Consider the following 21180-nt stretch of genomic DNA (forward strand, 5'->3'; position numbering starts at 1 on the left):
CCAGGCCATGAGCGACTTTGGATCTTTTGTTGTGGTCCTCTAAACAGGGTCGAGACTCCTGAAAATAGCATCTACGGATGTCCCAAAGAAGATTGACCCGGAACGGTTATAAGACATTTAACCCCAACTTCTTGTGTTAATCCGTCTTTTTGTTTTTCTCCAAGTATTTGCCGATTGATACTTTCATAGTTTGATGCATTTGATTAGGGATGTAAATAAGTCTAATCAAACCAAACAGTCTAGTGTTTAAACTTGTTTGATTCTTTTATCGAATTTCAAATTTTATTCAATCTTGGCTTATTTTGTTGTTCAATCAAATTTGAACGAGATTTTTTTTTCATTGTATTTGAAAGTCATTGAGAACAAAAAACTGTGCAAATTAGTTAGTGAACCAAATTCAAACGAACTTTTATTAAGCAAAACTTGATTCGAGTGTCGAGTAGTTTAATTCATTTTTTAAACATACAATTGATCCCCGTATTATTTAACAACTTTGTAGGAATAATTCCTATTGATCGTGACCTTATTCTACGATATTTATGTGTCTTCCCAAAATTGAGGATAAGAATTGCCAAGGCGCCCTCTCTCTCTCTCTCTCTCTCTATTTGTTTTTGTACATATGTTATGCTTATCGATGTTTAGTCCCTAATACTCTAGATAATGATCATTTAAAATAGAAGTTGATGCTCCACTAAATTGCCCCGAGCGACCGAAGACGAGAGTTAAAACATAAAAAAAAAAAAAAAGCTTTCTCCATATTTGACTCAAGCGTGATTTTATTTGTACCTCCAATTAAAGGTAAATAAACTTCCATCATGTGCATAAAATAAGTTTTGTTGGATATTTGTAAAACAAATCTAAATATAATTTCAAATTTTCAATGCCAGTTTTGAACTCTAAATTATAACATTCTTCCAATAGAAATATGCTAAGAAGTGGAGTTCCCCTTTGCCTTTTGGCACCAACAAAAAAAAAAAAAAAATTCTTTTAACCACAAACTAATTTAAGGGAAGGAAAAAAAAGAGGGGGAAAAAGAAAAACAAAACAAAAGAGTTCACCTCTACCTCTACATAGACAGTTGGCATTTGGCGGTAACGTAATACTAACAAAAGATCTATGACGGGAAAATAAAAGGGAGGTCCAATTGGAATAAAAAAAGTAGATTAATTAAATAAAAAAGAAAAAGAAAGATGGGCAGTTGAAAATCGAAAATCTCAGATCCACTTTCTCCACCTGAGAAAATAGTGGCGGTAGTAGTCTTCCTCCTCCATCAGCGCCACCGCCGCAACAAAGCTATGTGATTCGGATCTCCTCGTCCTCTCTCCCTCTTAAACCCTAATTCCTCTTCTCCTATTCTCATCTTCTTTCCGCCAATTTTGAGTCCCTACATTCCACTCTATCCACCCGCCTATTTGGGGCAAAGATGTATATGGCATACGGATGGCCGCAGGTGATTCCATTGGAACCAGGATCATGCCCTACTTCTTTCTCCGACCACATTGTCTACTTCAAAGTCCTCAATCGCTTATTGCTCGTCGTCGCTCCTTCTCATATCGAACTCTGGTCTTCTTCTCAGGTCTCACATTTCTCTCCTTTTTCTTTTGTATGATTTAATGCTATGCACTCTCACTTTCTGGAAATTGATGACTTTTCATTTCGATTTTTTTATTTGAATTTTGCGCCGGCGTTTGTACAGCATAGGGTGAGACTGGGAAAGTCCAAGAGAGGCGTGGATTCGATTCAGAAAGAAGGCGAGAATTTGCGGGCAGTTTGGAGTCCGGATGCCAAATTGATTGGCGTAATTGTAAGAATTTGGAAGGCCTTTTATTAATCAGCCAGCATTGGGCTTATCACTTTTTTGAATGGCAGCATTGAAAATATTACTTGGTTTTGCTGTTTGGAGCATTCATTTGTTCAGTAAAATTTAAGAAATTGGGTCATCAAATAATACAGTGAAACTGAACATCCACACTTTCAGGAATTCAGATATTAAGTTGGTTTGCAGGAGTTAGCATTGTACTTATGATAATATAATAAGTAAAAATAATATATTTATACTGGGTTTGGTCATATTGGCTAAAATTTGAAGGATTTTGTGGAAAAGTTTCTTATCGTTAGGTTGCTCTGGAGTGAATACTGGAAATTGATCTTCTGAAGTGCACTGTGGAATTTTCTTCATCTGTTTTATGTATAATGAGTATATATCGTTACACTGCATTTCATTTAGTAACCTAAATTCAGGAAAACAACCACCAAATAGAAAAAAAAAACAAAGCAGCAAACTCTTGGAAGAAGATAAAGGAGGAAAGAAAAGGGGGAAAGGAAGATATTTCTAGGAGGAATATTCAGGAAACAATAAAATCTTCACATATTTATTCATATGTCAATAGCAAGAGGAGAAGTTTTCGAAGCCAACAAATCTTCAATACTTTCTTCATACGGCACTTTATGCACTGTGAATGGTGGTGCAAGGCTGGTTGATTGCTGTTATTGGAATGGGATTAAAATGTAAATAGCTGTGATCTTTCATTTAGCTTTCAAAAAGGGTTGGCTAAAAAGTCTCACTTTAAATTCATGTCACTATTGTGTACTTTGGTTCCTTCTTCATAATGTAATGCTTCATTTGTTTCTGGCGATTTTTCCCGCCTTCTTTGCAGACATCTTCTTTTTATCTTCATATTTATAAGATCCATTTCACGGACAAGAAAATACAAATTGGAGGAAAGCAGCCATCTGGTTTATTTCTTGCTACCATTTCTTTACTTCTAAGTGAGCAGATCCCTTTTGCAGACAAGAGTATGACATTGTAAGTGTGTGTACACAGCTCCCTTGGAAATTGTAATTGAACTTCAAGCTTCAAAGTTTTCATTTCCTTCTTTGATGGCAGAATATTGTTTTGAATATGCATTAAATTTGAAATGTTTTGCTGTATAAGCTTCTGACAACCAAAGCAGTAAAATAATATGGTCTAGCAATTTGTTTGGATCATAACATTCAAGGGCTTAGATATGCTAATGGCTTATTTTCTAATATCAAAGTTCTTTGGGAAGCTGCACTAAGGGTTGCAGGCTATATAAAATGTTACTTGGAAGGTCAAATGCATGCATTCTGCTTTCTGGTACAATTTGATGGAAAGATGTTGCATATGCAAGGTGAATGCTGCTCTAAGTGTATGCATAACCAATTGGACACCTTGCATCCCTCTGGTCTTCTTGAATGTTTGGCTGTGATCATACTGCTTCTCAAAAGCAGTCAGACAGTTGGATGTGGTGTGTTACCAGGGATTCTTAAATCATTTTCCAGGTGTTTGAAACTCAACCTTGTAGGCTCTAAGGGTACATGTCCTAGCTCCTAAAATTTCTTGTGTCTATTCTAGATACTAAACCTTTTTGCCAGGTAAAACTCGTAATTTAAAGTTAGGCTTGTTGAAAGTTGTATGAGCCTCCAAAATTTGTACATATCTGAATATGCTGAAGTGTGCGGTGCTATTTTGTTTCAACAACACTCTAATCCAAAAATGATTTTATTTAGTATAAGAAGTTTGGATGCGGAGTGATGGATGATTAGACATTGTTTGAAACTTTTGAGTTTTCTTAAAAATTAGTGTCTGCTTTAATGTCATTGTTAAAGCTATTTATAAGAAAGAAACTGCACTTTCTGCTGTGATTTGTTTTTGTTGTTCTTTTTAATAGCTTGATGTTTTCTTGGGGTTTGGGTCACTGCTGGTTTTGAGGGCTGATATACAGATACGAAAAGTGTGTATTTGAGACTTCAGGGCCGAAAGTCATTTTCTGTATGTCATTGGTCCTGAAATTTGGACCTTGGAGAAGAAGGATTTCATTTGTATATTTGTCAACATGCTATAGTTTTTAATGCCAATAAGTCAAAGAGTTACTTGAGATAGGGAACAAGATCTCATAAGATCTTGCATGTTAATGAATGTCTAGGCTTGCAGAATTGTTTACACAAGCCACTAATGTTTTTACAGTATACCTTAGAAGAAAGATCTGCTAAGTTGCCAGTTATAGTATAAGATCTTGTCATGATATATATATATATATTGGTGTACATAAGCTTTCAGCTTTCAGACATCACTGCAACTGATGTTATGAAGTACTTTTCAGTTGCATATTTTAAGCTTTAAGCTTTTGGACTTCTGTGCACCTGATATTACTAATAAAGTCCTTTCCTGCTATAGATTGATGGTTGTGTTGCACCAAATACAACTTATCATTGAGTCGAGTAAATCTGATAAAAGGAATCGTGGTTACATGTTTACATGCGCAAGAATCTACTCAATTCAAAGGATCAAGATATAATCGAAATGTTGATACTCCAAAATTTTGGTTTTTGGTTATGTTTCACATACCTTAGAGGCAAATCACCAGAGAAATTCACAAGTTCATATCAGTGCTTCTTGTAAGAAACGGGGTCCAGAAGTGGACATATGATGTTTGACAATCTGATATATTTGTGTATTTCATTCCAGATGAATTTCTGATGTTATATTATTTTTGCCGTTGTCAGGAGCAACATTATCTGTGATAACAAACATATGCTTGTTGGACTTTCTGATGGATCATTTTATAATATATCATGGAAGGGAGAGGTAATGTGAACGTAGCAGTTCCTCCAAGTCTTTCAAATGCACATTGAAGAAGCATCTTTGTAGCTTAGGTGCTGAATTCATTTTTTAGCACCATTATAAAATGCTGTGTCTATTCCCTTTCTACTTGCTTAACATGATTTTAATGGAGATTGGAAAGCATCCAGAAACCCGCATCTCCCTCTCAAAAAGGTTCAACCAGGTTATCATTTAACTTATTCTGTGATGCAGTTCTGTGGGGTTGTTGATCTTGACATTCCATTCTCTGATGGAAGTGGAGCTGATAAATTGTCTCATTCTTTGGACAATGGTCTTCCTTCTAATGGAGCACGAGGTGTTTCTCTGCCCAGGAATTATATGAGGAAGAAGTCTGCTATTGTGCACATGGAGTTTTCCTTCTCACTGAGGTTACTGTTTTTGCTCTTTTGTGATGGACAACTTGTGTCATGTTCTGTAAGTAAGAAAGGATTAAAGCAAGCTGATTTAATTAAAGTCGAAAAGAAGCTGGCATCTGGTGATGCTGTATGTGCCTCAGTTGCTTCAGAGCAACAAATTCTTGCTGTGGGTACAAAAAGGGGAGTTGTTGAGTTGTATGACCTCACAGATTCTGCTTCCCTTATTCGTGCTGTTTCTTTATATGACTGGGGGTAAGTGGCTTTACATTTCCATGGATATTTGGGCATATGACCTAGTTGTTTGATGATACTTCCTTGTTATTAGGCCAGTGCTTCTTTACTAAATGTCTCTGAAAGTGGCATTAATCTCTAGCCAGTCTGTACAGCTTCCTGCTTTATTCAACTTTGTTTTCTATCACTAAGGAAATTATCACTTTTGACCTCTATGTCAAAAAATCATTAGTAGCTTCTAGCCTGCTACTATTTTACTGCATTATTTTTATGGGTAACTTTGCTGCTCTTCACTTGCAAATTGTTGGATCTACAAAGTTTTCATTAAGACAGTGGTACAAATAGCTGACTGGAGATTCAGATAATTTATTTCCATATTCCAAGTGCAATCTTTGAGAAGCAAAATGAGATACACTGTTATATGATCCAGTGAGATAAACTAGTTACTATGATTCTAAAGCTGCAGATGTATGTTAAGACTCAAAGTAGGCTCTCTGTGCTTTTGCAATCTGTTTATCAACCACTTGCAAGGAAAAAGATATTTCTACAGATAACCACAAGGTTTAACAACTGAAGTCTCACCATGTTTTTTGAAACTCTGAAAAATATTTGCCCATATAGTTGTTGAATGAGAAAAGTTTGGGGGGTTCTTGTATCGTTTCAAAATCTGAATACAGAACTATAGTTTCTTATATTTTCTTAAACTGTGCTTGTCCCTGGTGTGGGAATTAGGGAAATTTACCATTAGTTCGTCATTCGAAGTGCTCCAATGAAATAAATTTTCCTGATCGTGTGATTAGCAACACTAGGTTCATGTTTCCTTCTTTCTATTTTTACCTTTTTTTTCCTTTGGGCAGATATTGCGCAGATGATACTGGACCTGTCAGCTGTATTGCCTGGACTCCTGATAATTCTGCTTTTGCAGTTGGGTGGAAATTAAGAGGGCTTACAGTTTGGTCTGTTTCTGGATGTCGGTTGATGTCAACAATTCGTCAAATTGGTTTGATCTCAGTGTCTTCTCCAGTTATTAAGCCAAACCAGGATTGTAAATATGAGCCTATGATTGGTGGCACCTCACAAATGCACTGGGATGAGTATGGATATCGGCTTTATGCTATTGAGGAAAGATCTTCAGAAAGAATTATTGCTTTTCCTTTTGGCAAATGTTGTCTTAACAGAGGAGTATCTGGAACAACTTATGTTCGTCAAGTTATTTATGGGGAAGATCGGCTGCTTATTGTCCAGTCTGAAGATACTGACGAACTTAAAATCCTTCATCTTAAACTTCCAGTTATGTGCTAAACTAGGTCATGAATAAGAATTTATTTTTATGCTTATTAAAGAAGGTTATTACTGATATATCTTTGTCCATGTCAGGTTTCTTATATGGCGCAAAATTGGCCTGTTTTACATGTGGCTGCTAGCAAGGATGGGATGTACTTAGCAGTTGCTGGACTTCATGGGTTAATTTTATATGACATACGACTAAAGCGGTGGCGAGTGTTTGGAGATATTACTCAGGAACAGAAGATCCAGTGCAGAGGCTTGTTATGGCTAGGGAAAATTGTTGTGGTCTGCAACTACACAGATTCCTCCAACATGTAAGTGAACAATGCACATATTGCTGTGATTTGAAACTATGGGCATGCCTCAGATATTTCTGAAGAAGCAGTGTATGATAATAGAAGTTGATTGGAGTGGAGAGAAAATAAGATGTGCACATGATTTTTGTCAACTGGATAAAGCAAATGAAAGAGTTCTTAGGAACTTAATTTTGTGGATCTTAAAATGGCTGAGCAAAGCCAAAATGATTACACTAGGAACCAATGATATTTGTCATATTGTAAAGGTCTAACAAAACCCAGTTTTTTACATTCAGGTTATAGTATTTCCATATTTTATGGTCTCATGTTGGGTAAAAAAATCATTGCTCGTAGAACCCCAACTTCAAAATTTTTCTATCTTCAATGTTTTCTGGTTTCTTGCTTATGCATTCTCACTGCTGAATGGCAGATATGAATTGCTTTTCTACCCAAGATATCACCTTGATCAAAGTTCGTTACTTTGTCGGAAGCCATTGCTTGCAAAGCCAATGGTCATGGATGTCTACCAAGATTATCTACTTGTTACCTATCGCCCCTTTGATGTCCATATATACCATGTTAACCTGTCTGGAGAGTTGACACATTCTAGTACCCCAGATTTACAGGTAATACTTGTTTCAAGATAAATTCTGTAGATAATCTTGCTTCTAAGTTGATATGAAACATTTAAAATTTTAATGCATGTGAGTCAATTACAAATTGCTTGTTAAGTGAAGGTATCACTGTAAACAATTATTCTTCTTGCGTTTTTAAGTGATAAAATGACAAACAGCTTTCTACAGTACGTGAACTCTCAATTATGACTGCAAAGAGCCATCCTGCTGCAATGCATTTTATCCCAGATCAACATCCTATAGATTATGTTTTGAGGAAGGATTCCTCTTCATCAGACCACTTGGCCAGAGAACCTGCTAGGTATGTGCATAGATTTGAAGTTACTTGCTGGATTTGCAAGTTTTCAAGTGATGGTGATTTTAATCTGTACATTTAGATGCTTGATATTGAGAACAAATGGGGAGCTTTCCTTGCTCGATTTGGATGAAGGGCGGGAAAGAGAACTCACTGACTCTGTGGAGTTGTTTTGGGTTACCTGTGGTCAGTCAGAGGAGAAAACAAATTTAATTGAAGAAGTTTCATGGTTAGATTATGGCCACCGTGGAATGCAGGTAAAAACTTTTTGTCGCACTTGAGTATTTACTGTACTTGTGTTTTTTCAGTTTACATGTCTCATGGGTGCTAAATGCTGCAGGTTTGGTATCCTTCTCCTGGTGTGGACCCTTTTAAGCAGGAGGATTTTTTGCAGGTAGTATGGCCCATTTGATTACTGTTGCCTATGAGGCATATGTTTTATTCTGTGTCATTTTTTCCTGTGAAGGGCCTGTATTTTGATTGTCTATATAGTTGAATAGCTTTTCATTTGATTTAAAGGCAACTGATTGGGCTCCACACCACATAAGTCCAAAGATTAGGTGTTCAACAATATATGATCTAGCAGTCCGTGATGTTAGATTTTCTATATTGATAACTTGTAGAAACTTGTAACCATGCAGCTATTGATGATTTTATCGTTTTTGGCTAAGGTGTCTATCTTAATAATATTGAGGTTGCTGGGTTTATAGAAGCTGGAGGCAGGCAAAGAATGCTGGAACTTGGATACTTTCCTCATAGAACTTAAGTGTTAAGAGAGGCGGTTTGGAAGGAGTCTTTGGCCATATCTTTTAAGATTAAAGGCAGCATAATATTGAGGAACGCCAAAGACTATTGAACTTGTACATTATTGCACACCAAAACCTTGCAATTGGCACTTTAATTTTTTTTATTATGTAGGAATTTTAAGAAACCACATCATTCAAGAGGTTCCATCTAAAAAAGTTTTGATCAATCTGAATGAGATCTGTATATCTTTAGTATTTTCCATCTACTATCATCTGGAACTTCCCCCAAGTATCTAAAATTTCTTGGTCAAGTGTCATATATGCTGCAGTTTTCTATTAGTTGACTTATTTTAGCCTTATGCTATCCTCTGGCTCTGATCTTTTTTCGTATTAAGATAATGATCCTATGACTGTCCACATGGCATGGTTCTGGTTCATGTGAATCTTGTGTTACTGTTTCTTCAATGATATTGGGAACTTTGGTTATGGTCTATTTGGTTTGCAGGTCAGCTATATTAAGCATTCAAAACATACTAGTATTCATACATGAATTGTTTCTAGACATGTAGACCTACTACTAAAAGATTTGTTTGTCATGCCTCAGGGTTGGAGTGTCTTGTATCTTTGCTCTTATTGATGTTATTTATCTGAATAATGTTTTGTGGAATCCTCAGTTGGACCCAGAGTTGGAATTTGACCGTGAGGTATATCCTCTTGGTCTACTTCCCAATGCTGGAGTTGTAGTTGGTGTATCCCAGAGAATGTCTTTTTCAGCATGCACAGAGTTCCCATGTTTTGAACCATCTCCTCAAGCTCAAACCATTTTGCATTGCCTACTTCGGCATCTTCTTCAGGTACAACTTGTATTTTCTTACATATGACATTCTGCATTTCCACTGACAGCTGGTTCCAATATGGGATAGAGGAAGAGGATTGTGTGTGGTAGCTAGGATGATAATCACAAAACTCTTGTTTTACACAAATCTCTCTAGAGCAGGATATGTGAAGAGGATTGGTGGAATGTTAAAATTGAAGTCAATTTGCAGTAATTATGAAATTGGTCTTGCAATAAGTATGTCACTCATGATTATATAGAATAGAAAAAAATAAATGTCATGTATGGGTGACAAATAACAGCTGGAGCTGGTTAAATTGCTATAGTCTTAGTCAGCAGAATGTCTTTTGGAATGCTGGCCATTTTTGGAATCTTAAACAAGGACAAAGAAACTCTAGAATTTTATCTTAGTCTGCACAGATTGCTGTACTTATGAATTGTTTTTTTGAATTTAGAGATCCAGACTGTAGCTGGATGCATATAATTGCATTCCTTGAGGTTTTCGTGGTGTATATATTTCTTTATTGAGTTGTGCTTGTAATATGTTTGATTTCTTCCTTTTCATCAGAGGAACAAGAGCGAAGAAGCTTTACGTTTGGCGCAATTGTCAGCAGAGAAGCCACATTTTTCTCATTGCCTTGAATGGCTTCTTTTTACAGTATTTGATGCGGAAATATCCAGGTAAATTGAGTAGAAACCTCAGTGGTTCAGTCTTTTTCAGTTCTCAAAATTTTGACTGAGATAAACTTGCCTTTTTGTTCCTTCTATTCTGTGCCTATCCCGAAATGGTCTGTTTACCTTTGTGTTTAACTGGTCTTCTTTTGGTAAGGCTACCTTATGGTTAATTAAAAAGTTTGATGGTCTTCCTTTGGTAAGGCAAGCTGATAGTTTTTTAACTTCGGTATCTCAATCTTAGATATAATTCCAATTGGTCAGACAGCTTCATGAGATTAAGTTAGGCATCTTTTTTAATGAGGAGCAAGTGAAAAATTTGATATCGAGTCAATAATTTCACTTTTTGTATTTTAATCAGTTTGGATTATTCAGTCTAAATGAGAAGAGAATATTCTTCTCTCTGCCCTTGGATGTCGTATATAACTTGGCTGTATTATTTCTGGCTAGTGTCTCAAAACTTCTTGTTTTAATGTTCTGTAGGCAAGCCAGCAAAAACCACGCACCTGTTCCTAATCATGCTTCTACCTCCTCTCTTTTGGAGAAGACCTGCGATCTCATAAAGAACTTTCCAGAATATTTTGATGTGGTTGTTAGTGTTGCTAGAAAAACTGATGGCCGACATTGGGCAGATTTATTCTCAGCTGCTGGGAGATCGACAGAGTATGTATCTGGCTTTGTCTTTATAACATGCACTTTACAGCAAAGACTGCGTAAAAGGATGGAGAAAAGAAATTTTTTTTTCACTTTAAATCAAAACTGGCCAAATTACAAGGCTCCTGGTTAATGACAAAGTGGCTTTTTATCTGTTAGGTTATTTGAGGAATGCTTTCAGCGCAGATGGTATCGTACTGCAGCTTGCTATATTCTTGTGAGTGCCACTTGCAATTACCCTGAAAATTCCTGAAATCCTCTCTGTAACAGTTTTCAGATATTAGCAAATCCAAAGTTTCAGCTTCTGCTTCATGTGTGCAAACATTATGCAATGAAGATTTTTTTTTTTTAAATTTGGTGAACCCAACATCAAATAATATCGATAGATGTCTTATCTAGTAAGTCAGCGACTATCTATGATTGGCAAAAAGGTTCATCTTCTGCTTGAATAGAGCCAATAAATAGATTTGACCTTCATGGATTTTGAAAAGACTTTCTTATCTGGTGTTGACCGTGTGATTGCTTGCACTTATTCTGTAAATCAACTAGACACACTGAGTTTTTCCCTAGGAAATTAACTGTATATGCTGCATGGAAATGGTAACAATGTCTAATTTTATTGCTGCCTATTCTATCAGGTTATCGCTAAACTTGAAGGTCCTGCTGTCAGCCAGTACTGTGCATTGCGTCTATTGCAGGTTACCTTCTGATCCTTTCAGTTTTGTTTCCCATGAAGTAAAGGCTCACATGGGCTAACTCTGTATGTTCATATCTTGTCAAATATCATATGAAGAAATTATTCAAGAAACTACGAAACATCTGCACTCATTAGACTCCTCCCTGGTCATCCAAAAGCAAATATGACTTATACTTGTCAGACAGATTCTTTGTCGTGTCCTTCTAACCCTAAGGTTTCTTTGGTATCTTGGTTATGTTAGTTTTCTTTCAAGTTTTGCGAGTTTTAATTACTATATAAAATTCATCTGATTTTCTGCAGGCAACGCTCGATGAATCTTTGTACGAACTTGCTGGGGAGCTGGTAAGAGTTTTATCGAATAGACATCTCTTTGTATGAACTTGATGAATCTTTTATATACATTTTGCGACTAGCTTAACAGACAACTTTTTTTCTTATCAGGTTAGGTTTCTCCTTAGATCAGGGAGGGAATATGAACCTGCTAGCCCGGGTACAGAGAAACTCTCGCCTAGATTCTTGGGTTACTTCCTTTTCCCATCTAGTCAACAGCGGCAACATTTGGAGTCAAAGAGGTAAAAGGCAGCCTTTAGTATTTTGTTTAACAGCAATTGTATCTGTTTATGTTTTCCCTGCATTAACTAACTATTCTATTACTTCGTCCTCTCTAAACATGATGGAGCAGCTCATTTAAAGAGCAGAGTGCTCATGTTGCTTCTGTTAAGAACATTTTAGAAAGCCATGCTAGCTACCTAATGTCTGGGAAAGAGCTTTCAAAGCTTGTTGCATTCATCAAAGGCACACAGTTTGACCTAGTGGTGAGAGGATATTAATATTTCATTCACAATGCAAAATTTGCCACTGTTGGTTGTATTACAATTCATGTAACAAAAAAATATGTTTCAGGAATTTCTTCAACGAGAAAGATACGGGTGTGCTCGCTTAGAAAATTTTGCTTCAGGGCTTGAATTAATTGGGCAGAAGGTACAAATATCCATGCATATTCTTGTGCTTTATTTAATTTTTTTTTTTGTATTTTGACTCCTTGTGGCGTATTTGGTGGTCTATTCATCTTTTCTTCATTACATAATTAAGATAATCATATAGCTCATTGCCTTGTTCTACTTAAATCCTCCAATTTCGTTTGCACACACTTCCAGCTCTGATAGTGAAAAACCTCCAGCTGGAAAAAAGATTCTTATTTTATTGGTGTGGTCTTCTTCTGTTTGTGTAAGTTTCATACTAATTGCTGCTTCACTTTAGTGGCATTTCAGTAGTGCCCTTTTTTCTGGTGTTCTTTCCCCTGAAAGTGGCGTGCTTATGTTGCAAAATTTTATATGCCTTGCTGTCTTAAGTAGTGCATTGAAAGAAAAAGATTAAAATTTGGCAATATTTTGTTCCTTTCGTAAGAACATATTGGCATCCGTTTTTCTGCTTTTGCTTGAACCATATTACTGCTCGGCATATTGCATTTTGACATCTATTTGTAAGTTTTGTCAATTAGTCCTAATTGAATGTCTCATTTGAAGTCTTGTTACACATCAATAATTTTTAAGAATTCTTTGAAGCAAAGAGCAATAGTTCCTTTACTGCTGCCATGGGAAGAAAAGTTCGTTTTTTATTTGCTTCAGGTTCGTTTTTTCTTTTTTCCTTTTTGCTTCTTCTGATTCAGTCGTCATTTTTGCCAGCTTCAAATGGGAACATTACAGAGCCGGTTGGATGCAGAATTCCTTTTGGCACATATGTGCTCCGTAAAGTTCAAAGAGTGGATTGTAGTCTTGGCTACACTTTTGAGGCGATCCGAGGTTTACTAAACATAATCAATGCATGTGTTTGAGAATTTATCCTGTTCTGCGTGTCTGCTAATGTGACAATTAATTGGTTGCTTTAGTCAGTGCATTTTCAGTTAACAAGTACGAGACAGTTCAAGATGTTAATTTTCTTTAGATTTAATTTTCCTTATTAAATTTCACAAAGATTGTATCATGCAGTACCATTTCTAACAGTTATTTTCTGTAATTTCTCTCTAATTCAAACAAAACAATCACTTTTAGAGTGTGAATAATTGTTTATAGATACTCCAGTGCAATAGTTGGGTCAATTGTTGCTGTTTTTTTTTGGTGATTCACGTTTGACACTTAGAAAATCACTTCAAGTTCTCTTAAATAGGGATAATCTAGTGATTTTAATCACTTGAGGAAGATAAGAAAAGAAATTATGTAGTTAGTATCAAAGGCTGCAGCAGCCAGATTGTTAATTGTTTTGAATTAATTACCTTTTGACATTTACTCAGGTTCTCTTTGATTTGTTCCGCCATGATCTGCGGTTGTGGAAAGCTTATAGCATAACCCTACAGGTATCTGAGTCATTCCTTTACGGATGTAAACGTTTGTTACACTCTTAGTTTCTTTTGGCTATATCTCACGTGCCTCACCATCGGTTTTTCATTTTCATTTCAGTCGCATCCTGTATTTTCTGAATACCATGATTTGGTTGAAGCCTTGGAAGAAAGGCTTTCATCTGGTTCATATTCTTCTAGTACAACTTCAGATGAGAAATGAGCTCTTTGGATGCTTCGAAACCTTTTGCAACTGGTCAACCATGTTGCTTCAAATGATGCAAATGCATGTGGCACTGCCTTCGAGTAAAACCTTGTTGGCCAAGAAAGTGACTGCCACCACCTACAAATGAAATGCCTTGTATCGTGCTATTGAGCTGTGTAATGAGCATCGTCATGGAGTGATGGAATGAGACTGCGTCTCTCGAAAGTCATTGTAAGTTTTACTTGTAAATAAGCGATACCAGGGTAGTAAATTACCTCTTAGCATTTTCCTTTCTTCAGAGCTTGTATCATTCTTCCCTGTGCTGGCTTTTGGGGTTTTCTATTTTTTTAGGTTTTGAAGGGGGGTGGGGGGGGGGTGCGGGGGGTTCTGCGGCAACCATTTTGGGTAAAGAGAGACAGAGAGTGGTTGTTTTGTAGGGGGAAACTGATTGCTGAATAATTATGATATGATGATTTTGCAATACATTTTGATTTCGTGCCATCACCACGCTTTATGAACTTGTTTATCACATGAAAGAAGTTCATGACTTTCTTTCCGGCAGCCTATGTTACCCAACCTAAATGAATTCTATGTTTCAATCTGGAAGTCAAAGAGTACAAGTAGTATCAGGAGTTTCTGGTAGTTAAACGATTGTCCCTGAATCCTAACCCAATCTTATGGTTCTGTGGCACATTTTTTGTTGATTTCTGAACCTATGTTAACGAGTGAACGATCTACTCAAAACTGTGGTACTCGCACAATTGATGCTTTATCGTGTATTGTCGCGCTTATCATTTGGTCTTCGCAATTTTTGTTTCCCTTTCGAAAGACACAAGGCTTTTTGCATAATTTCCTTCTCTTTTGTAGGAAGAATGTATGACCTTTTAATTCATACGGTTCTGGGTTTTATCTATAAATTTTGCTTAGCCAGCTTCTGAAGACGAACTTTGAATGCCAGTTATGAATTCTCCATTAGATATTGCTCGACGGTGGAAGAATTAAACCTAGAGTAAAATATTTGATCTTTTTATAAGATGATAAACAAGGAGACTGCATCTCTGAAATCTAGGCCGCTCGGCGGGCATCCAAACTTCTTCAACATCGAACTTAGTAACGTCCGTATGGTACTTAGCTTTCGACCAGAAAATTGGGGGCGGGGAGCGGGGGAGCGGGGAATACAACAATCAACACTAATAACGATGACATAGAATTACTAGCTATACACACACAAACACGTATTTGATGGGTCCCTGGTTCAGCTTAGATTACTATTCAGCTTTTACATACATGCATCTGGTATCCAATCCGAGGATCAGGTAATCACCAACTGAAGCTGATTGATTCAAAGTGAAGGTTTTCTGCTAAACCGGATGAGCAAATGGCGGCTACATCATGCCTCATCTGCTTAGGGCCGCACACGAGAGCTCCAATGCTTGATCCCTTACTCTGCAGCAAAATTCCTGCAAGAACACTTCCGTCATACAATGATAAATCAAAACCCAAAACGAGTGTTCGCCAATCATGGGAGTTAAAAGATTTGCTTACGCTTGAGGTCGGGTCTTGCTCCATAGTGCACCTTCATAGATTTGACGAGAGATTGATGGGGAAGACTCTCTAATTCTCTATCAGCAGCATCATGCATGGAGCCGGATGATCCTCCTGTTGTTGAATCTTCCAAATCCTGGATCTGTTTGGTTTCCTTGACATTTTGGTTCTTGTTCCACAGAAAAGCAGCGGTGGCCGTGATCGCGATTGAGAAGCATATGATGAGTGTAGTTAGCACGGTCCTTTGAGTCATCAGGTTGACCTTGTTGGTGTTGTGATCAATGGGGTAAATGTAGTAGCGAGTAATGATACCCAAAATGAAAAGGAAAATGACGAAAGAGGATGAGATGATTGCGGCGAGCCAAAGCCAACTATTTTTGCCCAAGTTGGGAGATATGGGAGAATCTGATGGCAGTGGCCTGAAGCGAATGATCCGGGCAGGTTCCGCTTTCTCCAGCGGTTGCACCTTTTCTCTGGTTACATAAGCCTCTATTTGTAGGTCCAAATTGCAAGATCCTGCAGAAGCACCAGAAACTGGAAGGAGAAGGTCTAGCATGGAGAGATGCGAGGAGTTCCTGAATGTGCTGATCAGCAGTAGCTTGGGAGTCTTGCATTTTCGTGCTGAGCTCATAAACATCAAATCTCTGATGATAGAGATGAAAGGCGTGATTCCACTTCCTCCGCTGACCATCACAAGCATGTCATGCCTGCATTTAAAGGGTTTTACCAGTTCACAAAAAACGCTCACGGTGCAACTATAGTTATTCTGATTACTGCTAAAATACTGATTGGACTGGACAGAAAAACCTGAGAAAGTGAGTTGTTGGAGGTCCATAGGGTCCTTCAATAGAAGCTTGAAGACGATCAACAGAAGAAGGCGATGAAATCAGGTCGTAAAGCTTCTTAGTCCAACTCCCTTCGCATTTAATCACCACACTGAGCGTGTCTGGTTCCAAACGACTGTTGGAAGTAACGGTGAACGGATGCCACTGCAGCTTAGAAATGATGGGGATACTCACGAACATAGTGCTTGTTGGAGTGTAGTTCAAAGCTGTATCGACATTTTGATGACATTATTGGGTGTACACATTTAATCAGAGTATTTGACAAACATAACGGTAAGAGAATGGTGAAAAACTTCATTTACCTCGGCTTTTGGAGAAGTTGAGCTCGACAGTTTCACAGGGTAGAACACGAGCAGAAACTAGACGGACCTTTTGTCTTGATTGTAAGAACCTCAGGAATCGATCGATCACGAAGAGGTACATCCCAGGAAGCATAATGCAGATGAAAAAAAGGCCCTTGTGAAGGATGTAGAAAATGATGAAGAGGATGTAGAGGTTGTGAGTGTAGTAGAAGACTTCAAACATGCGTCGTCTGATGCTTGGGAAAGTTGTGCTCCACATCACTAATCCAGACAGCAAGCATAGCTCTCCTGCTATGTTGTTTACATAGGTTTGATCCCACATCTCATCCCATTTTAGCGCCTGCAAATTAAGAACAACAATGTTGCAAAATAAATGCCTTGTCAAAACACATGGTAATAATGTAATCACCTATCTACTTCTTCTTCTTCTTTTTTCCTCAAAAAAATTTTGACAATATCATTGGCTTCCATATATAGCATGTGAATTTAGGCTAGCTATTGGAATTCGATTATGGTTCATAATGATTCCAGAGATTTTACTTCAAGTGGATGTGGGTAATATCCGGTTACTAAAATAAATAATATTTAAAAACTATGTCTATGAAATTAGTACGTTAATGATGCAAGTAAATAAATTGTGACAAATGATCTTGAATTTAAAACAGTACTCTTAACTATGCAACTGGGAAAGGATGACGGTGGCATGACATGTTTCTCACGTAAAAAAAAAAAAAATGACGTTCAATTGGTCTTTGTTTTCAATATGAGGATGATATTGCTGAATGCTGCCTATCGCTGTCCATGGAGCAATTGTCAATGAAGGCAGGAATTTCTGTCTCTAACAACAAAATGGCTTTATTAAATTTGATTTGATTTAGGCATAAGTAGCTAGATTGATTGACTTATGATCACTACTTCAGTGTTAAAAATGGTCCCAGGTTCCAGAAGCCAATGATCGATCAACAAGAACATGACCTCGCACTTCTTCAAAGCACCTCTGTCCTTTTGTGATGGTGCCAACAACCAAGAAAGTGGAAAAAGCCTCTTCTTTTTTTATTTTTTCTGTTTTTCTTGAGGCCAATATGCACCCTTTTCTATTGCACAATAACCACTCAGCGGACTAAGCAAGATTATGATCCTGCAGGTGACGAGTAGAAATTTTGCATGCACTGCAGGTGGGTAGCTAGGCTTCCCATGAAAAACCATATGGATACTGCTCTCTGAATGTTGTTGGAAATCGAAAGAGAAAGACAACTGAAACACTGTTTCATTTCTTTTCTTCACAAATTAATTGACACTCCGTGGGCAGCGTACTCTTGTAATTAGGTTTCCATAGAAATCAATCTTAATCGTAACGTGTTTGGATTGCTATTTTTAGGAGTTTTTGTAGAAAAATATATTGTAGGAATTTGATGTACGTGAGATAAAAAAGATAATTGTAGCATATATTCACAGAGGAAAAATAACGTGAAAAAAAACTTTTTTTACAAGAAATCAATCCCAATCCTACGTGCCAGCTTCAAGGGTTAATGAAACTTCACAGAATCGTCACAATCCAAAGTTAGTATTAGTAAAGATATAGCCAACACGACACGTCTTATTCCAATTTCGTTATTTTTCATTGCAAAATCCAAAAGAGCATCATGATGATGTACTGCTTTGCTTTTAGGAGTGACCCCAACAGGAATCGCATTCTTGATCTTGACACAAAGTGTAAAAATCACCTAACCTTTTGCTTTGATTCACATTTGTGCTAACATATTTCTTAATCTTTTCAATTAAGTGACGTTAGGTGCCACCAAAAGTTGAATATGAGATCCAAGGAACAATGATCACTAGGGTCTGCACTCACTGTTGATCCAATAATTGCTGACAAAGTTTAAGGTCTTAAGGGTAGGTAGTAGCTAGGAGTCTTCTGGTCACCTTATTTTGATTTAGTCCATCCTGAGTTTCCACCTTCCGAATATTGAGATCATACATTTCAATGTCATTTCTTTTGCATTTATTTCCACCAAACGTTGCCCCTATGGTTTTTTTTTTTTTAATCCCAACTAAGAGCAATCAATTATCATATGCTTATTTGTGAAGTGAAAACCAATTTTATCAACCTAATAAGTGGTCCAAAACGTAATGTTTATTCTTCACAACCAAAATTCATCATCTGCAATGTTATTATTCACCCTATGCTGACTGACTACAAGGAGTTATCTCCTTCTTGAAGTTGATCTGAATCAAATCTTCAATCTCTATCGCTTAATTATTTGCCAAAGGGAAAAACAAATTTAGAAACTCAATGCCATGAGGGAAACGAACAACAGTTAGGATCTCAGTTATGCTTATTTCCCTTCGTTGTGTTTACATGGAAATTCTACGATCTCTTCTGGGTATGATTCAATAAACTCTTACCATATTATTCGATAATTTAAATTTTTAAAATTATATAGGGTTGACATCTATTTTTAGACATCTAATGATGAATTGATTCTTATCGGTTTAATATTCAAAAGGTACCATAGAACCCCCTGTATTTTCGTTTCTTTCTATAAGTAAAACTAGAACTTTGCCCATATATTGATTTCATTCTTCACATAAAAACAATTTTCTAAAATAAGTAAGTTAAAAGAACGGGTGGGGAAATTACGTTGGGAAGACAAAATTTTTTGACTCTGAACACACACCCCCCCCCCCCCCAAAAAAAAAAAGGAACAAAGAAGTTTCATTTCCCTTTCACAATGCAAGGAAATGGATATTTTATGCATTAGAGTCGCATATTCTCCGGTTAAAATATCTCATTTATTCTTTGTCATATAAATCTTTAGTCAATGGACTGGACTTTAAAAATATATATATATTTCAATTATTCTAAATTTAGAAAAAAAAAAAAAAAAGATGATGGAAAGAGGGGAAAATATTACCTCTGATAACCGATGAGTGAGAGCCCAATAAATGAGATAAGAAAAGCCATGAGCCGTAAACATGGTCATGGAAAGGTGTCCAAGCCAAATGTGGTACTTGATGCTGGCCTCTGAAGTTAAACCCAAGAAAGCCAATATTGATGATCCCCTTGTCACCGGAAAGAAGAGAAATGTCAAGCATACATTCCCCGCCAGACCAATCACCAAAGCAAATCTTTCCAACTTCGCTTGCCACCTGAAAATTTAATTTAGAGGCCACCAATTAATCACATCACTCTATAATTATATTCTAGCGACGCGGATCATTAAATACAGTAGATTTTTCTTACAGCTTATCTCCTCGAGACATGGCTTCCATGTTGATCTTCTCGTACCAGAAATGCATGAAAGAAGAGAAGTACCACAGGCAGAGGAGGATGAACATGGCAAAAAAGAAAAGCTCTATCCAGTTAACAATTCCGAGGCCTTTGATGATCATGGGCCGCCTCAACTTCTTGAACGGATCCTTTTTCCTGTCACTGCTCTCCATTCCCTTTCCCAAATGAGTATATATGCATCCCATAACAGCAATGAACAAGATAGGAAATGTAAAATCCAGCAGTATTGGACCTGCAGCAGAAACAGAAAAAAAATCTTTAATTTTTGAATATATATATATGTATGAACAATGATGAATCTGCATTTAACCTTGTAATCCGAAGTAAGTTGAATTGGTGCTGGCCATGATGTGAGGAACCCATTTGTTGTAATACGTATCAGTTGGCATGATGCACCACATCATGATATAACCAAGAAATACAATTATACATAGTCCCACTATTGCTCCGCGGATGATGTTGGTTGCTTTTGCTCCTCCTCCATGAGAAGCTGATAACATCTTATCCTCTTCCATTGGTTTGTGTGAAATCTGGGGTTTTTGGTGGTGGAATGGTTTGTGTGTGTGTGTGTGAGTATCTGCTCTATAGGAGAAGAGAAGTCCTTGTGGTGTGGGGTTCGCGTCACAATGATATGTATATATATATATATGTGTTGAATTGTAGTATGTGTATATGTGACCTGCTTAAATCAGAAGTAGTGTGTGAGTGTGTGTGTGGGGGGTTGGTGGGGGTTCCGGGGGGGGTAATTGGTGAATGGTGACTTGATGATATGGTCATAACAACGGTCACCAATAGACATACAACCAGATTTGTTTTACCACATTTCAAAGGTAAAAGTAAAGAAGTAAGTAACATAAAAACTTTTTGTTGTTTCTAGACTACTACTTGAAAGAGATATTTTACTGTACCTAGATTTCATAGCACGTAATCGATTTTTTTTTTTTTTGTTTTTCCAAAACAATGTGTATTAGAGGAAATACTTACATGGTTAATTTCTTTAAATAAAAAAAAAAGAAGAAGAAGAAGAAGAAGAATTTGTTAACATGGTATGGTAAGAAGTTTGATGAGGGAAAATGTCATTGATTCCATTTCAATGTAATGAAATACTTAAATTTCGATAGAATTAGAAGTGGCTGGCTGCATCGTTAATTAGTTTTGACGCTTGGTGTAACATAATATTGTGCTTTTCAGAGTTTAGTACAATTGGATTAAAGCTCAAGCCATTTTCCCTGATCGAATTACTTTTACCTTTCCACTTTTTTTTCTTTTTTTTTTTTTGTGTTTGGGGGGGGGGGGGGAGAGAGAGA

General features: G+C 36.9%; 2 protein-coding genes across 2 annotated transcripts; one reads left to right on the forward strand and one right to left on the reverse strand.

Annotated features, from left to right (window-relative positions):
* The first annotated feature begins 1212 nt into the window (after positions 1 to 1212).
* Positions 1213 to 14246, forward strand: LOC113761881 (RAB6A-GEF complex partner protein 1-like). Its single transcript, XM_027305048.1, has 23 exons — positions 1213 to 1576; positions 1697 to 1804; positions 2658 to 2806; positions 4528 to 4609; positions 4838 to 5253; positions 6090 to 6522; positions 6610 to 6833; positions 7246 to 7441; positions 7609 to 7751; positions 7828 to 8002; positions 8086 to 8139; positions 9166 to 9345; positions 9895 to 10007; positions 10482 to 10661; positions 10812 to 10869; positions 11291 to 11350; positions 11650 to 11691; positions 11791 to 11921; positions 12032 to 12164; positions 12253 to 12330; positions 13035 to 13151; positions 13640 to 13702; positions 13806 to 14246. Exons 1-23 carry the CDS (start codon positions 1424 to 1426, stop codon positions 13905 to 13907), a joined length of 3390 nt encoding a protein of 1129 aa, XP_027160849.1. The 5' UTR covers positions 1213 to 1423; the 3' UTR covers positions 13908 to 14246.
* Positions 14247 to 14894: 648 nt separating this feature from the next.
* On the reverse strand, positions 14895 to 20489 carry LOC113759495 (ferric reduction oxidase 2-like). Its single transcript, XM_027302072.1, has 7 exons — positions 20184 to 20489; positions 19826 to 20105; positions 19497 to 19731; positions 16582 to 16921; positions 16242 to 16485; positions 15435 to 16141; positions 14895 to 15349 (listed from the first exon to the last, which is right to left on the reverse strand). Exons 1-7 carry the CDS (start codon positions 20386 to 20388, stop codon positions 15210 to 15212), a joined length of 2151 nt encoding a protein of 716 aa, XP_027157873.1. The 5' UTR covers positions 20389 to 20489; the 3' UTR covers positions 14895 to 15209.
* Positions 20490 to 21180: the final 691 nt, after the last annotated feature.

This window comes from Coffea eugenioides, chromosome 2 (genome assembly GCF_003713205.1).
Source record: "Coffea eugenioides isolate CCC68of chromosome 2, Ceug_1.0, whole genome shotgun sequence".
In the NCBI taxonomy this organism is placed as follows: Eukaryota; Viridiplantae; Streptophyta; class Magnoliopsida; order Gentianales; family Rubiaceae; genus Coffea; species Coffea eugenioides.

Excerpts from the sequence above, each read along its gene's own strand:
- LOC113761881 (XM_027305048.1), top strand. The coding sequence starts at position 1,424 with ATGTATATGGCATACGGATGGCCGCAGGTGATTCCATTGGAACCAGGA. Across the intron at positions 5,254-6,089 it reads GTTTCTTTATATGACTGGGG|ATATTGCGCAGATGATACTG; the intron begins GTAAGTGGCTTT and ends TCCTTTGGGCAG. Across the intron at positions 8,140-9,165 it reads AGCAGGAGGATTTTTTGCAG|TTGGACCCAGAGTTGGAATT; the intron begins GTAGTATGGCCC and ends TGGAATCCTCAG.
- LOC113759495 (XM_027302072.1), bottom strand. The coding sequence starts at position 20,388 with ATGGAAGAGGATAAGATGTTATCAGCTTCTCATGGAGGAGGAGCAAAA. Across the intron at positions 20,106-20,183 it reads AACTTACTTCGGATTACAAG|GTCCAATACTGCTGGATTTT; the intron begins GTTAAATGCAGA and ends TTTCTGCTGCAG. Across the intron at positions 19,732-19,825 it reads ATGTCTCGAGGAGATAAGCT|GTGGCAAGCGAAGTTGGAAA; the intron begins GTAAGAAAAATC and ends TTAAATTTTCAG.